At 48.2% G+C, this 18192-nt stretch overlaps 1 protein-coding gene across 3 annotated transcripts in view; it reads left to right on the top strand.

The window, feature by feature from the left end:
* Positions 1-18192, top strand: part of DNAJC14 (DnaJ heat shock protein family (Hsp40) member C14) — an 87532-nt gene that overhangs the window by 34229 nt on the left and 35111 nt on the right. For all 3 annotated transcript variants that reach the window (XM_068128590.2, XM_068128581.2, XM_068128598.2), the window contains exons 2-3: positions 3642-4749; positions 5650-5858. In XM_068128590.2, the coding sequence (XP_067984691.2) occupies positions 3888-4749; positions 5650-5858 (1071 nt within the window). In that variant the 5' untranslated portion in view covers positions 3642-3887. The remainder of the gene's footprint in view (positions 1-3641; positions 4750-5649; positions 5859-18192) is intronic.

The following is an 18192-nucleotide window of genomic DNA, read 5'->3' as shown; positions in this document are numbered from 1 at the left end:
TCCCACATGACCTGTGCGCCGTTGGGCGCCGAGGGGAGCGTGCGTGGGTCGGCCATTGTGCGCCCGAAATTCCCAGAACCAGCTGTCTGCATCGATGCACCACATTATGGACCACATGCCTGTGGCCGAGCACCACTTATGGACCCCATGGGTTGGGGCATGGCCCCTCTGCTGGAACCGGCCAAGAGGGCCCGAAATCTTGCTGGCGGACCTTGGCCACAGGGCACCGATGCCCCACAGGTGAACCACACATAGTCGGCCCTGTGGGCCATAAATAAAATAAATAAGAAGGACACATTGGGCACACTTTATTGCAAATAGGCCGCCAGTAAGCAAAGCAAAAGAGAATGACAACATCTGGAAGACAAATAATAATAACCAGCAGAGGGAGCCGAAGAGCAAGAGACACCTGCAGGGTTAGGGGTTGTTTGGTTATTTTTATTCATGAACAGTGATGACTGTGCACCGATTGGTGCTTGAGGGTGCTTTGGTGCGTTTTTGGGTGCTTTAATGGTGCATTGATGCAGAACAGACTGTCTCCCCCCCAAGAAAGAACAATTACAGGTCCTGGGTTAGTTTTGTAAATAAAAATAGCGTCAGTGTAAATAATGCTTCCCACCGTCAGTGTATAGTTTGAAGACCATTCCGCAATTCGGTTAACTGTGGGCGTAAGTCTGTTAGGCAGGGTGCAATGGAGCAGCGGGACACATTTATTTATGTTTTAAAACTGTCGCACTCAGGGTCAGGTTAAAAGTAGAGGGAACTACACCTACGTGCCACACTAAGGTAAAAGTAATAGGCCCGGGACGTGCCTAAGGGGAGGAGGGTGCAGTGTTGTGGATATGAGAATGTTTTTTATTTTGTTGTTGTGGTAAAATGTTGTTGTAAAAGGTTGTTGTAAAATATCACCCCTCCTCCCTCCGTTTGTGGTTGTATAAAGGTCAAAGGGCGTTTCCGTAGTTAGTCCATAAAACATACATGCAGGACACGATATATCCTTTCTTTTGACAGTTATATCCTTATTATGTGTATTAGCGTAAGGCTGTGTCTTCCATTAATTGAAATACTCCATTGCACCAGTGAAAGAGAATAGATCCCCTTTCCTTCCCATCCCCAAAATCTCCATCCAATATTACATCCCCTCTCGTCATTGCCGAGCCTCGATTGCCAATATTACCTCCCCTCCGATAACCGCCATTGACCACGAGGCTCGAGTCAGGGAAGAAAGGCGTGTCTCCACCTCGTCAGAGGGGAGGAGGGGCGTGCCCGCCCGTCGTCATCCAGGGCGGAGCCCGAGGGTCGCGCGACCAACCAGGGCCGAGGTGAGCACCCCGATGGGCGTGTCCTGAACGCCGGCGGCTTAACCGCCGGAGGCGCTATAAAAAGGCGCGCACGGAAGTAAAAGGAGAGGTGGTTGGACAGTTGGTTGGTTGCACAGAGTTGGTTGCACCGTTGGTCAGGGTTGGTTGCACCGTTGGTCAGAGTTGGTTGCACAGAGTTGGTTGCGGTGAGGAGTCGGTGGTCAGAGTGAGGGACCAAGAAAGAGTGGAGGGTTTGGACCAGACGAGTGGGACAAGGCCTGGCAAGGCAAGTGGAGGCGGGAGCAGCAGCGACACCCGGCAGCCGCTTGGGGCCTGGGCGGCGGTTTGGAGCAGGGCCGAAAAGGAACGGCGGCTGCTAAACGCGCCGATCGTGCTGCATGACCCCCCTTGGACTTCCCTCTCCCTCCAGCCATCCACATCCTGCGATTCCTGCAATTCCCCGCGTGAGTCAGTGTCTTTTGTTTGTTCTGTCATGGGATAAGTTAAGCCTGTAGATAAGCTAGTATTTGCACTGTGTCACCTGCGTCTTATGTGTTGTAAATAAACTTGATTGCTCCTTTTTGCTTGTGTGTGTAAATAATAAACCCCATTACTCGTCTGTACGTCTTCTCGTTTTAATTCCTTTTCCTCTTGCATTGCGTCGTTTTTGTCTTTTCCCTCATTGAGCAGCTACGGTGCGATACGGCCAAAGTTCTGGGTGAATCGGGTGAGTTTTGTTAGGTCGCGGTCTTACACCACCGCTCGGTCTATAACATCTAACCGCGATCTATAACAATATATATATATATATATCTATATATATATATATATATATAGATAGATATATATATATATATATAGATATATATATATATTGTTACAGACGCGGTTTTGGATGTTAGTTTACCGAGCGGTTTGGTATGACCGCGTCTGCACAAGTTACCCGATTATACTCGAACGTTGGCCGAATCGCGCTACGCTAGATCAATGAAGGAAAGGACACAACGGCTGGGTTAAATGACACGACACCAGGGGTACAGTTCTCAAGACCTCCGGAGGAGGTTATAATATGGATTTGCAGAACGTTTAGATTACACTGACAAGAGGTACAGCATAGGAAGGTGGGCACTTAAACACGGTCTTATATTAGCCCCGACAGACCACAGATAAACGGGACAAGACTGACTCACACAGGGATTGATGGCAAGGAGGGGCAGGTAGTCGATGGCTCAAGGTGCACCTTGGCTCAGGGGCAGAATCGACCCGGTCCGGTCCAGAGATGCGGGAGGTCTCTCTCAGCGCTAGAAGGTGACGTTCTTTCTCCAAGCTGGGGGCGCATCTGACGTCACCTCCGGTAAGTGGCTGCGTATATCCAGCGGGGAGTGACACGCCCTCGGCTCGTTAGCTCCGCCCCAGATGGAATCGGCCCGCCGCTTCTTATTGGGTGCGGGGGGTTACCGGGCTCCGCCCTTGACGAGGGGCTGACAGTCAGCCCCTGAGTGGTAACCCCGTCGGAGCAAATGGGCAATGGCGGCTAACCAAGCCGGAGTGAGGACGCACACTCCCCGCGCCGCGCCGCGCCGCCCCCCTCTGTTGTTGTAGTTGTTGTTGTAGTTCCATGAGATGATGGGAGGATGCGGAGATGAGGTTGTGGGGAGGTATTGGGAGGTCCTAAACTCACTACTGGTGCCATACAATCACATTCTGGTGCAACGAAGAGTCAGAATTAATGGAAACGAGTCCTTAACTGACATAGACTAAGAATAACTAGCAAGATGTCCGAAAGTTGTCTACGTGAGATGCGGTGAACCTGGGCACGACATTTAATGGGGGAAAAAGGGGGAGGTCGGTTCTACAGAGTGTTGTTTACAGACAATGGGACTAGGGAATGGGGGATTGGGGATAGTTGGGGAGTATTGGGGAAATAGGGGAATATTTACAAGCGGATATGGATGGAGGCCAAATCCCATATCCGCAACAATATATATATGTATATATATATATATATATATGTATATATATGTATATATATGTATGTATATATATGTATATATATGTATATATATGTATGTATATATATGTATATATATGTATATATATGTATATATATGTATGTATATATATATGTATATATATGTATATATATGTATATATATGTATATATATGTATATATGTATATATATGTATATATATGTATATATATGTATATGTATATATGTATATATATGTATATACATGTATATATATGTGTAATATGTGTATATATATATGGACTGGCTGTCCTGTAAGTTTTACTTGTAATGATTAAATGGGCTAACTTGTTGTTCTGTATGCTGCAGGTTGGTGAAGCATTTGACAACATCTGCTTGTGGAAATTTGTATTCAATTTTGATATTTGGAACCATCCTTCATCAACATCAGTTCTGTTCTATTTTGATGCCAGGCAACGTACGTCCTTCCGATAGTTTTGTACTACTTTGATTGGTGCATGGCTTCAGAACTTGTTACTTCTGAGTGTTTCAGTTGTCAACCACAGCCAGGGATGTTGCATAGTTAGCACAGCATACATCGGTGAGAGCGATAGCATGGATTATACAACGTCCTGCAGTAATGGAGGATCAGATGGTGTTAACTTTGGGATGAGAGGATCGACAAGCTCTGCCTGGGACTTTCACCAAGATGAGGCCTCGGATGCGATCGAGAATGACTGCCCAAATCAGAATGGGCTTGACGGACTATCAAGTCATTCGTGTTTTCCAAAAGCTTCAAAGTCTGAAAAATCCTTTTGCTCTCCTTGCAAAAACAACTTTTCTTCGAACGTAGCTGCAGAAACTTCAGGATTGGACACATCTGTGAATGATGGGTTGGAGGGATTTGATCTTCAAAGTAACATGGCTGAAAAAGGGCACAAACACACAGATGAAGCCAGGAACTGCAACAACGTGAGGCCACGGGAGAAGACGTCAAGAAACTTGACACGAAGGAGCCATGGCAGGACACATAAGCGAGTGCAGGTTCATTTATTTTCTGTGGAATGGCAACATAATATGCATGACTTGGCAAAACAAGGCTTCCAGAGTGTAAACAGGCTGCTGCAAATTGGAGCTGAAATGCTGTTGCTCTTGGCTGCAGTTATTGGTGAGTTAACATTGGAACTTGCGGACAGGCTAACAACAGTTGTTATTCACTGGTGGTTAGACCGCTGCAACCAGGCAAAGCAAAAAGCCTCACTCTTTGTGGACAAGTGGCGAAGAGCGTGCGATGAGGTGTGGTTGAGAGCCGTACTTTTCTGCGATACCGGGTACCGAGTGATGCTTGACGCTCCCGGCTATCTCGAGAGTATAGGCTTGATGCCGCAACTCTACGCTTGCTGGAAGTGGACCGTGGAGCTCACACGGTGGTTGTACTCTTTGAGCGGCGTGCAGAGGCCTCAGCTACCCGTTTATGGTAATGATCACGATACCGTGCCGTTCATTTGATTACTGCTTTGTTTGCAATTGATTTTGAATGGCGCTTGTTGCTCAATGACATCCGTCAGTTTTATGTTGGAATAAGCATCTTTATTTGAGAGGGGGTTTAAAAACGTTTGGTCTTGAAGCAAAATCAAAAAAAAAATGTTTTTTTTTTACTTTGCTCTTGGACTTTTCTCAGAAATAAAGTTCGGAGGTAGTTGTTGGTTTCGGCCAACTAAGCTCATTCAGTACATTTAATGTTTGCACAACAAAAATGGTATAAGCAGGTACTTTTTGCAACCAATGCCTTTTTTTATGGCTGTGGCAGTAGCTTCTTAATAACACTAAATTGGCATCCCAGAGGTTGTGGGTTAAAATCGAGCTGAAGGCAGCAGTATTGAAATTTTGAAAACAGAGCCAACATCCGTAAAATTATATCTTCTACTGCGATTGGGTTGTCAGGTATAAACTGAACTGGCTCATTCATAACCTTCAGGATTTTAATAATCACATGGTTTTGTCCATGTGTGATCCCAAGTTTGCAGAGAGACAGACAAGAATGTTGATTAAAAATTGAAGGAAAGGAATGTCATGGATTGGATGTGGGTTGGTGTCGAACATTCCAGCATTTTTTGCATTCGTTAAAAATAGCGTTTCTACTATCATTTCAGTATTATTGGATACAAAATGTTTGATTTTATTGTGGAGTTGGGGCAGCCTGTCTGTGAATAAGATCATCAAAAGGTGTTGCGATCACTTTCAGTACATTTATTAAAGTTTCACTGCGCTCCCATATTGGAATTGTATCACTACTTGGAACTTTTAAAAATTACTTCACTACCATATCCTGTATATGGCACAAAGCTTGCATGTTTTCCTATCTCCCACGGCCCAGGTACTGTACCAGGCGACAGCCATACCAGACCAGAACAACCAAAACGTGTCCACCCTGAAGATAAACTAGAGGTGGCCACAGTTGTAAAGCAACTGCTGGTCCAATCTGGATTTCCTCCTGACCAGCTGGATCCTTATGCTGCTATGGGACTCAAGCTGAATACATCCAATGCTGAGATAAAGAAGATGTATCGTCAACTGGCCATTCTGGTTAGAAAAAAAAATGTTTGTCTTGTGGTAATTGTTGGGCTTTTCCATTCAATCATTTTGCTCAACCGATGATTTCTCGGGGAAGACGCTATAAATAAATTTTTTTTTAAAGGCCAACCCCCGCTTTGCGGGGAAAAATGGCCTCTAAAGGTGGTTATGGTGAAGACGCTGACGAATGAATTTTAATCTGGATGTTGTTGCTTGAAAAAAACCCCAAAAACCTTGCTTCAAGTAATTATCTCTACTTCATATTCTTGATACTTGTGTTTGAAATCAATAACAAAGAATCCGTCCTTGTAGACGGGTTGGATATGCCACAAAAATCCAGACGGGTTAATTTTCCCCCTCCCCCTCTAGAATTCCAGGCTGGTTGGTTGGTTTCCCCCAGAATCCTTACCGTAACCCCCTCCCAGTGGGTGCAGCACTACATGCACTGCATACAGAGGCAATTGGCATCCCCCCCCCCCTACCCTGAAAGCTTTGTGGTTCAACTGGTTTACAAGAATGAATGAATGATCGTTTTAAGGCCATTTTTCCCCGCTAGAGCGGGGGGTTAGCCTTGCGGGCCCCATGACAATCATGGTTCCCTGTTTGAGGCAATGTTTTTATGGCCGGATGCCCTTCCTGACGCCAACCCTTGGTCGCCTCTTACGATGCGCAGGGATACGGTGTACCTATTCTAAACCGGGGTACACACCGAGAAACTGGTTTACAAGACATGGGTCATTATCATTTTCAATGTCTTCAAGCCCTATCCAGTGATGCCATTGTTGACGTGATAAATAATAAACAAAATTTATTTTTCTGACACTTCAATTGAACGTTGACTTTACCTGTAACTTGAGACTAGCCTCAAAACAAAAAGTCACTATATACGAGTATATACATTCTGATGGTTCATACATACCCTTAACATAGTGTGTGCACAAATTATTTCACACTAGCAGAAGTACCCGGCATTGCCGGGCGGGGGAGGGAACGGGGGGCAGGGGAGCAGAGGGGGGGGAGGGGAGAAGAGGGGGAGGGAAGAAGAGGGGGAGGGGGAGGGGAGAAGAGGGGGAGGGGGAGGGGAGAAGAGGGGGAGGGGGAGGGGAGAAGAGGGGGAGGGGGAGGGGAGAAGAGGGGGAGGGGGAGGGGAGAAGAGGGGGAGGGGGAGAGGGGAGAAGAGGGGGGAGGGGGGAAAAGAGGGGGGTGGGGAGAGGGGAGAAGAGGGGGGGGGAGGGGGAGGGATGGGAGGGGGAAGGGGGTGGGAGGGGGAGGAGGGTGGGAGGGGGAAGGGGGAGGAGGGTGGGAGGGGGGGAGGGGGAGGGGAGGGGAGAATGGGGGGAGGGGGGGAGGCGGAGGGGAGGGATATAGATGGTTACTGGCAATTAATCACATCCACAAATGATGTAATCTATCTATAATTCCAGCAATCTGTGTGTGTGTGTGTGTGTGTGTGTGTGTGTGTGTGTGTGTGTGTGTGTGTGTGTGTGTGTGTGTGTGTGTGTGTGTGTGTGTGTGTGTGTCTGTGTGTGTGTCTGTGTGTGTGTTTGTCTGTGACCGCTGTTTCTCGACAACCACGGGTCCGATATACTTTAAACTTGCCAGGTATATTGCTGGGGACCCGAGGATGTGCCTTTTCAAGGTTTTAAATTAATCGCAGAAGTAGTTACCGAGCTATGTCCAAAAAATGATTCAACCAATCAGAGAGCAGCGAGCTATCACGTGTGCCGAACGTGGCGAACAGGCTCTGCCTCGGATGGCACATTTGAGAGCGTATTCATTTATTTCCCGTCGGCAAACTATGTTGGCGCTATGTTGGCGTTAAACGATGTTTTAAAACTAATTAAAACTAATTTGCGATTCTTTCGCTTTCCTGCGATATGCGACCTTCCGGAGCTCCTGTGAGAGCGTGCGCCATTACGGATAGTAATTCAATTAAAAACATAAAAACATTGTCCCAATTCAGTCAGAGCGAAGGGCGTTGTTTTAAGCGAAGAGCGTTTTATTTTTCCCCTTAAATTCAGTCGCCGGACGGTGAAAGCTTTTTTTTGGGGGCAGCTACTGGCAGCCACGTACGGCCAATCACAGGACACGTTGTTGTGTCGACGTGCCGTGTTGTTTTCCCTCGCGGTTTGGAATGTTTTTCCTTTTCATTTCTTTTCTCTTCCTTACGGAAGTACGGGCATTTCCTTAAATTTGCGATTCTTTCGCCTTCCTGCGCGTTTGGGCACGCTATGGCGATTTCTTTACCAAACTCCGAAGCCGTTCGCTTTGGACCAAACCATTTCATGTAAATAGAGGGGGGGGATTGTCACCGTACTCGCAAGCCGTTCGCTTTGGACCAAACCATTTCATGTAAATAGAGGGGGGGGATATAATTTTAGATATAGATATAGTACGGGCATGCCCTAGTCCACACAATTTATGTACTTTACATAACGTTAATAGGAATACATGGCCGTGTAGATGGGAAATACAGTTTGTTTGAAATAAATCACAAATATCAGATGAAAGTGAAAAAAAACCTATGTGGTGTGAATGGCAATGTTCCTCGCTGAAATGTGAAAAACGGAATTACGTGCGAATGCATAACTGTGAGATTATGGCGGCAAAGTTGGAACATCACGTGATTGCTCTGAGCGAATCAGCGCGCTGCTCTGCGACCAGCTGAGATTCCGTGTATAATGTTCCTCGCTGAAATGCGCTGAGGTAAATATGAATAAAAAATTCGATATATTTTCACTTTTACGTTTTGGCTAACTCGCTCCGCGAACCTGACGAAGATCCTGAGCAAGGATCGCTACGTTATGCTAACGCTACGTTAGCTACGCTACGTTCGCTACATTATGGCTAAAAATATGGATCTAAGGATGAAAGAAAAAAAAAACCTATGTGGTGTGAATGGCAATGTTCCCTCGCTGAAATGTGAAAAAACTGAATTACGTGCGAACGCATAACTGTAAGATTATGGCGGCAAAGTTGGAACATCACGTGATCGCTCTGAGCGAATCAGCGTGCTGCCTCTGCCATTCCGGTCATAATATTCCTCGCTGAAATGCGCTGAGGTAAAAATATGGTTAAGAAATATTATGAAATAAATTTTTAGGTCGACCATGTTCGTACCAGGCTCAATGGCCATGTTTGTGCCAAATATCAAGTTCGTGAGCCTCTCCGTTTAGGAGTCTATCGGTAACACACACACACACACACACACACACACACACACACACACACACACACACTGTGTTTTATATACTAGGACGTGCCCGTACGTGGGTGCCCGTACGTGCGTGCAAAAAAACATGCGTGCAAACAACAACAACAAAAAAAAACTTTGAAACCACGTGGCAGTAACGACCACAGAACCCCCCCCCCCCTCTATTTACATGAAAATGGTTTGGTCCATTCGCAACGACCACAGAACCCCCCCCTCTATTTACATGAAATGGTTTGGTCCATTCGCAAAGCCAAAGCGAACGGCGAACGGCTAAATCGCCATAGCTCGGTAACTACTTCTCCGATTAATATGAAACCTTGAAAAGGCACATCCTCGGGTCCCCAGCAATATACCTGGCAAGTTTCAAGTATATCGGACCCGTGGTTGTCGAGAAAACAGCGGTCACAGACAAACGACACACATACACACAGAGATTACTGGAATTATAGATAGATATATAGATTATTTACAGTTATGAGTGATTTTGTACCAATGGGTATAAATAATTGGAGTATTTTCACCATCCAGTGGCCTTTTAAGCGATGCAATAACTGATCGTTGAAAAATTTAGGCTAGTTTGCACACATCATTGGAATCGTCAATAAGTGCATTCCTCTCTGAATAATGTGCTGCCATTGATTTTGACATTTCTTCTCTACATATAACTGCAGATTCTGCTCAATCAGAATCTTGTATTCGACCTATGAGTTAAGGTATTTATGTAGTGATTGGTACCTGTATTATTTTATGGTACATGCCATACAAATTCTGCTAAATGTTATATACGATCAGCTTTCAGTGCTCGACTCACTGGCAAGCTGCTCATTACTGCCATTCATGATCACCATCGATCCGACTCGCGGTATCAATTATGCTGGCTGGGCAATTTGCATGGTTCGATTAATTGTCACAAGAGAACCAGAATCTGTGGTTTGTTTGCTTGGGACAAAATCCGGCTCTTTTATTTTTACATTTACTGTTATTTAATTTTATATTTTGTTATTACCAAGCAACTAATAATTTGGTGCAGATTATTGTTTGATGATGTAGTTTTCTTTACGTTAGGTCGAATACATTTGTTTTCTTCTTCCCATCCCCCCCTCCCCCCCCCCCCCCCCCCCCCCCCACCTTTTTCACTGCCACCCTCCAAGTGCAGAAGAATTGGTGAAGTTGCTGAAGTTAATTGATGTACTTATGTGAATATACTTTAGGTTAAATAATTCTACTTTTGTGTAAAATGTAAACACAATGGCCTGCTTAATATCATAAGTAACTGTCAGTCTGGGACCTTCTTGAAACTGTATATACTAATGGAACTAATGGAACATCCACTAATGGAACGCCTCTCGCTTCCCAGATCGAGGGCCACGTGGTCAGGAGAACCTCGTCCCTTCTGGTTGCCTTGCCGTCCCACCGTGAGCGCTGGTCAGGGTGTACTTCAAGCTAAGCTTAAGTGTTAAGTTCCTCCTTGCCCTCGCAAGGGAAAGGCTAGGGTCAAGCTCTTCCAAATTTCCAAACACTAGAAATCAGACGTCTCAAATTAATTAATTAATTTGTTAATACATCTCAGTCGCCCGCGACCTCTCTAGCGCGGGTGTCGAACCAGTTCATTTCCGGTGTGGCCGGGCCGAGTATCGACCTGGCCGTGGCCGAAGCCGTTGGTTCCGCCGTAGCACGCTAACGCGTAGGCTCACGCGTCCCTGGTCCGCCGGGGCTCCGCGGGTGTCCTACCGTGCCTGACGCCGTTACCCTCTCGACTTCCGGGAGTAGGTGCCGGTGCCCGGGGACGGATTTCACTGTCTAAACATGGTAGCGCTAGGCCAGTGGGACCGCCGGGACCCACGTGCACTCACAAGGTGTGCTGCGCGTGGGCGGCAGTATCAGACCGGAGCGCCCAAACGCTCCCCGGCTAAAGTTCATCCTGATGCGCCCACATTGTGCGGACAAACCCCACCAAGTCGAGGGCCACGTGGTCAGGAGAACCTCCTCCCTTCTGGTCACACTGTGCCTATCGGCCGGCCTCGAAGACCGAAATTGTGTCGGTTACCGATCCTTCGGGTTCGGAACTATGCCACCCTGAAAATAATGGTTCATTGCCATTCATTGTTCATTGTTCATTGCCATGTTCATTGCCATGAAAATAATAAAATAATGAAAATAATGGCCACGGCCGGGTTCAATAATGGAACTAATGGTTCATAATACGTATGAACTGACGAAAAACGAGACATTCAGGTGTATGAAAATAACCGAAGGACATGCTGTGATGAATGAGGACGACACCAAGGCAAGAAGTGGTCCAAGGACATGAGAGAAATTGCACTGATCTTTGTCCACTCCAATCAGGAAAACCAAATCACACAGACAAGTTACAGATCAGAATATTGAGAAATAGCTGTTGGAATCCATACCAGGGGACATTTCTTTCTTAAACCAATCCCTTACAAGTTGAGAGATCGGTTATTTTTTACCTTGCTGGTGTTTGTTGTCCTGGCCCTAACCTGAAGCAGTATGAGAGGAGCATGCGAGTCAGAAGATTTGCAAAGCACCTACCGGATAGGCTATGGTACAAGGCTACCTTAGGACGATTAATGGCTGACCACATTTATGCCTTAAACCCCGCTTTAAAAAGAGATAACAGGTGTGCAAGCAATCATTGTGGCGTTACATAGTCGGTCACGTGTGTGTCGTGGGCGTTTTATAGTCTGAGGAGGGCATACCCCGCTGCCACTCCCCTTAGACACGCCCCGAGTCTAAATCTGATGCGCCCGTGTTTTTTGTCGTGAAAAGCTACCCCCCCCCCCCCCCTCCCCCATGGACCCCCTATTCCCTCTCTAAGTCACTTCCTTAGGCTGTCCATGAGGCACAGCCGAACAAACAGACGTTCACAAATCGGGTTATGTGTATATATATGTATATATCTATATTATAATAGGCGACGGTGATTCTGTCTGTCTGTCTGTCTGTCTGTCTGGTCGGGGGTGTGGCTTACTCCGTTTACAGAGTAGCTCCACCCATTCTTGGAGAGGCTTCATGTAAACAAATATCCACCATTTTATTAACTCGAATAGCTTTGAGGCCTGTTTAGTTAGACCCGTGCTGTCTTTCTCTCTCACACAGGTTTATTTCAACTCTAATTCGATATATCATTTCATTTTTAACAGTCGCTAACATAGTTTTAGACTCAGTTGAAAAAAAACGGGAAGAGAATCCCATGAAAGTTTCCGTTTAAATAACGAAATGATTTCTCAAAGGCCTGTAAAATAAAGCCCATTCATTGAGTCACCCTCACGATTTATTTTTATCGATGGTTTTAGACTCGGTGTCAGAAATAATTGAGAACATTCATGCACACACGGGAAAATGCAGAGATATATGTTTAAAAATCGCGTGACGATGATACACGAAAATACACTGCCTAAAATAACAGTCGGGGAAAATGTCGACATATATTAAAAATTCGCGTTTTCTTTTCCGTTAAGATATATTACTTTTACTTTTGATGACAGTCGTCACAAAACGACATATATTTCTTCGTTCTTATTTCATTCAACATTATTATCCGGAAGTGAAAACTAAAATATATTTCAGGAAATTACCAAGAGATATTTCTTCGTTTTTTTTTATTAGTTATGTGCACATACACTTTAAATAGGTTTATTTGAAATCTTTAAGTTTCACAATGCAATTTACTTGCCATTTGATGATTACGAGACACTTCCTCTTGAGGATCGTGACAATTCATGCATTGCGTGGAAACTTCCATTTCCAAAATGAATGAGACGGGAGAGGAGCGAGGAGTTGGAGAGTGAGGAGCGAGGGGTTGGAGAGTGAGGGGCAAGGGGTTGGAGAGCGAGGCACGGGTTGGAGGACGATGGGTTGGAGAGCGAGGAGCGAGGGGTTGGAGAGCGAGGAGCTCGGGGTTGGAGAGCGAGGTGCGAGGGCTTGGAGAGCGAGGGGTTGGAGAGCGAGGAGCTCAGGGTTGCAGAGCGAGGAGCTCAGGGTTGCAGAGCGAGGTGCGAGGGGTTTTCTCGTTTCGCGTTTTTTCGGGTTGGAGAGCGAGGAGTGAGTGTTTGGAGAGCGAGGAGCTAGGGGTTGGAGAGCGAGGAGCTAGGGGTTGGAGAGCGGGGAGCGAGGGGTTGGGGAGCGAGGGGTTGGAGAGCGAGGATCTAGGGGTTGGAGAGCGAGGATCTAGGGGTTGGAGAGCGAGGAGCTAGGGGTTGGAGAGCGAGGAGCTAGGGGTTGGAGAGCGAGGAGCTAGGGGTTGGAGAGCAAGGAGCTAGGGGTTGGAGAGCGAGGAGCTAGGGGTTGGAGAGCGAGGAGCTAGGGGTTGGAGAGCGAGGAGCTAGGGGTTGGAGAGCGAGGAGCTAGGGGTTGGAGAGCGAGGAGCTAGGGGTTGGAGAGCGAGGAGCTAGGGGTTGGAGAGCGAGGAGCTAGGGGTTGGAGAGCGAGGAGCTAGGGGTTGGAGAGCGAGGAGCTAGGGGTTGGAGAGCGAGGAGCTAGGGGTTGGAGAGCGAGGAGCTAGGGGTTGGAGAGCGAGGAGCTAGGGGTTGGAGAGCTAGGGGTTGGAAAACGAGGCGCGAGGGGTTGGAGAGCGAGGCGCGAGGGGTTGGAGAGCGAGGCGCTAGGGGTTGGAGAGCGAGGAGCTAGGGGTTGGAGAGCTAGGGGTTGGAGAGCTAGGGGTTGGAGAGCTAGGCGCGAGGGGTTGGAGAGCGAGGCGCGAGGGGTTGGAGAGCGAGGGGCTAGGGGTTGGAGAGCGAGGGGATAGGGGTTGGAGAGCGAGGGGCTAGGGGTTGGAGAGCGAGGGGCTAGGGGTTCGGAGAGCGAGGGGCTAGGGGTTCGGAGAGCGAGGGGCTAGGGGTTCGGAGAGCGAGGAGCGAGGGGTCGGAGAGCGAGGAGCGAGGGGTCGGAGAGCGAGGAGCGAGGGGTCGGAGAGCGAGGAGCGAGGGGTCGGAGAGCGAGGAGCGAGGGGTCGGAGAGCGAGGAGCGAGGGGTCGGAGAGCGAGGAGCGAGGGGTCGGAGAGCGAGGAGCGAGGGGTCGGAGAGCGAGGAGCTAGGGGTCGGAGAGCGAGGAGCTAGGGGTCGGAGAGCGAGGAGCTAGGGGTCGGAGAGCGAGGAGCTAGGGGTCGGAGAGCGAGGAGCTAGGGGTCGGAGAGCGAGGAGCTAGGGGTCGGAGAGCGAGGAGCTAGGGGTCGGAGAGCGAGGAGCTTGGGGTCGGAGAGCGAGGAGCTAGGGGTCGGAGAACGAAGAGAGTGAGGAGCGATTGGAGGGGAGTGAGGATTTGGAGAGGAGTGTGAGGAGGAGTGGGATTGGAGAGGCGTGAGGGTGGAGAGGCGTGAGGGTGGAGAGGGATTGGAGAGGCGTGAGGGTGGAGAGAGGAGAGTGTCAGGTGGAGAGGAGGGAGGGGTCACATATTATGTGAAATAAATAAATTGTGTTCATTACACCATTTCTGGATCTGATAAATTGCTAGTAACCATTTTGTAAAATTTAATGTGCAGCATCTCAATGAAGATGTCCAAAATGTCACACACGTCCATGCCCATGGGATTCCCACGGGTGACCCCACTAGACTGCAGCAATAAAAAGAATGAGATGGGAGAACGAGACCCTCGACGAACGTGATCACAGACTCGCGCAGGATTCTGCTGCAACAACGATGAGGAGGGTTGGAGAGGAGCGAGGGGTTGGAGAGGAGCGAGGGGTTGGAGAGGAGTTAGGGGTTGGAGAGGAGTTAGGGGCTGGAGAGGAGTTAGGGGTTGGAGAGGAGTTAGGGGTTGGAGAGGAGTTAGGGGTTGGAGAGGAGTTAGGGGTTGGAGAGGAGTTAGGGGTTGGAGAGGAGTTAGGGGTTGGAGAGGAGTTAGGGGTTGGAGAGGAGTTAGGGGTTGGAGAGGAGTTAGGGGTTGGAGAGGAGTTAGGGTTGGAGAGGAGTTAGGGGTTGGAGAGGAGTTAGGGGTTGGAGAGGAGTTAGGGGTTGGAGAGGAGTTAGGGGTTGGAGAGGAGTTAGGGGTTGGAGAGGAGTTAGGGGTTGGAGAGGAGTTAGGGGTTGGAGAGGAGTTAGGGGTTGGAGAGGAGTTAGGGGTTGGAGACGAGTTAGGGGTTGGAGAGGAGTTAGGGGTTGGGGACGAGTTAGGGGTTGGGGACGAGTTAGGGGTTGGGGACGAGTTAGGGGTTGGGGACGAGTTAGGGGTTGGGGACGAGTTAGGGGTTGGGGACGAGTTAGGGGTTGGGGACGAGTTAGGGGTTGGGGACGAGTTAGGGGTTGGGGACGAGTTAGGGGTTGGGGACGAGTTAGGGGTTGGGACGAGTTAGGGGTTGGGGACGAGTTAGGGGTTGGGGACGAGTTAGGGTTGGAGAGCGAGGGGCAAGGGGTTGGAGAGGGAGGGGCAAGGGGTTGGAGAGGAGCGAGAAATTGGAGAGGAGTGTGAGGGTTTGGAGAGGAGTGTGAGGTTTTGGAGAGGAGTGTGAGGTTTTGGAGAGGAGTGTGAGGTTTTGGAGAGGAGTGTGAGGGTTTGGAGAGGAGTGTGAGGGTTTGGAGAGGAGTGTGAGGGTTTGGAGAGGAGTGTGAGGGTTTGGAGAGGAGTGTGAGGGTTTGGAGAGGAGTGTGAGGGTTTGGAGAGGAGTGTGAGGGTTTGGAGAGGAGTGTGAGGGTTTGGAGAGGAGTGTGAGGGTTTGGAGAGGAGTGTGAGGGTTTGGAGAGGAGTGTGAGGGTTTGGAGAGGAGTGTGAGGGTTTGGAGAGGAGTGTGAGGGTTTGGAGAGGAGTGTGAGGGTTTGGAGAGGAGTGTGAGGGTTTGGAGAGGAGTGTGAGGGTTTGGAGAGGAGTGTGAGGGTTTGGAGAGGAGTGTGAGGGTTTGGAGAGGAGTGTGAGGGTTTGGAGAGGAGTGTGAGGGTTTGGAGAGGAGTGTGAGGGTTTGGAGAGGAGTGTGAGGGTTTGGAGAGGAGTGTGAGGGTTTGGAGAGGAGTGTGAGGGTTTGGAGAGGAGTGTGAGGGTTTGGAGAGGAGTGTGAGGGTTTGGAGAGGAGTGTGAGGGTTTGGAGAGGAGTGTGAGGGTTTGGAGAGGAGTGTGAGGGTTTGGAGAGGAGTGTGAGGGTTTGGAGAGGAGTGTGAGGGTTTGGAGAGGAGTGTGAGGTTTGGAGAGGAGTGTGAGGGTTTGGAGAGGAGTGTGAGGGTTTGGAGAGGAGTGTGAGGGTTTGGAGAGGAGTGTGAGGGTTTGGAGAGGAGTGTGAGGGTTTGGAGAGGAGTGTGAGGGTTTGGAGAGGAGTGTGAGGGTTTGGAGAGGAGTGTGAGGAAGTGTTGGAGGGGAGTGTGAGGGTTTGGAGAGGAGTGTGAGGAAGTGTTGGAGGGGAGTGTGAGGAAGTGTTGGAGGGGGGTGTGAGGAGATATTGGAGGGGAGTGTGAGGAGGAGTGGGATTGGAGAGGCATGAGGGTGGAGAGAGGAGAGTGTCAGGTAGAGAGGAGTGAGGGGTCACATATTATGTGAAATAAATAAATTGTGTTCATTACACCATTTCTGGATCTGATGAATTGCCAGGAACCATTTTGTAAAATTTAATGTGCAGCATCTAAATCAAGATGTCCAAATGTCACGCACGTCCATGCCCGTGGGATTCCACGGGTGACCCCACTCGTCTGTCAATATTGTTGAAATGAAGATCAAATCGCTGTATGTTTAAATATGTTGAAAAAGTCAAAACTTTACATGGGGTGTACTTACTTTTTCACGTGACTGTTTGCGACCAAAACGTCTTCTTGTTCTTCAAAAGAAATTTATAAACACCCTCTTAATTCACCCTCTTAATTACGTTTTTTTTTTTTCTTTCTGTGTACAAAGTCGAGGCTCGTGTAAGAGCTAACGCATTAAACACAAAAAAAGACCAACAGACACACAAAACATAGAATGAAGGGAGCGGGAGACAAGAGGGGCAGAGAGAGGGAAACACGAACACAACAGTAGAGAGCAGGGACATCGGGAGATCTATGGAAGGGAGAGGGCTGGAGGTTGTTGGAGATGGGGGGGGGGGGTGAGTGGTACACAGAATATAGACGACTGAGACCCCTCAGACCTTTGACGACACTTTAATTTACACAAGACCCTTAATACCACCAAGATCCCCGAAGACCCAAAATACCCTTAAAGACCCAAGACACCCCAAAGACCCAAGACACCCCAAAGACCCAAGACACCCCAAAGACCCAAGACACCCCCAAAGACCCAAGACACCCCAAAGACCCAAGACACCCCGAAGACCCAAGACACCCCGAAGACCCAAGACACCCCGAAGACCCAAGACACCCGAAGACCCAAAACACCCCGAAGACCCAAAACACCCCGAAGACCCAAAAGACACCAAAATGGTCAAAGATGCCTATCCCTCTGAAACAACGTGTGGTGAGGCGCCGAGTCAATATGCACATATTGAGCATTGCGGGCCGAAAAACGCTAGTATTTATATACAGTCACGTGAAAAAGTAAGTACACCCCATGTAAAGTTTTGACTTTTTCAACATATTTCAACATACAGCTCTTTGATCTTCATTTCAACAATATTGATAGATAAAGGTGATATAATATAACAAATATCATGAAACATTTAAATTTTGTAGTCCATTTGTAGAAGGTGTGAAAACATTTTGCTACCTCGGAGACATGCTGAATGGAGAAGGTGGATCAGACTCGGCAACGGTTGCTAGAGTGAGATGTGCATGGAAGAAGTTTCGGGAACTGAGTGGCGTGCTGATGAGGAGGGGAGTGTCGTTGAAGCTGAAGAGAAAGGTGTATGCTGCATGTGTGAAGTGTTATGATTTATGGGAGCGAGACATGGGTAATGAACATAGAGCAGCAACGAAGGCTGGAAAGGGTGGAAATGCGAATGGTTCGGTGGATGTGCGGAGTATCGTTGAGAGAGAGGAAGACAAATGATGAATTGCGAAAGATGTTGGGAATAGAGCCTGTGATTGATGCTGTGAAGAGGAACAGGTTGAGATGGTTTGGTCATGTGTTGAGGAAGGATGAAAGTGACTGGTTGAGAAGAGTGATGGAAATGAATGTAGAAGGAAGTAGAGGACGGGGAAGACCGAAAAAGACTTGGCTAAAGGTGGTGGAAGAAGAAATGCGGGCAAGGGGGTTAACA

Source organism: Myxine glutinosa, chromosome 1 (genome assembly GCF_964187855.1).
Source record: "Myxine glutinosa chromosome 1, kmMyxGlut1.1, whole genome shotgun sequence".
Classification (NCBI taxonomy): domain Eukaryota; kingdom Metazoa; phylum Chordata; class Myxini; order Myxiniformes; family Myxinidae; genus Myxine; species Myxine glutinosa.
This window is presented reverse-complemented; position numbering and strand designations above follow the sequence as displayed.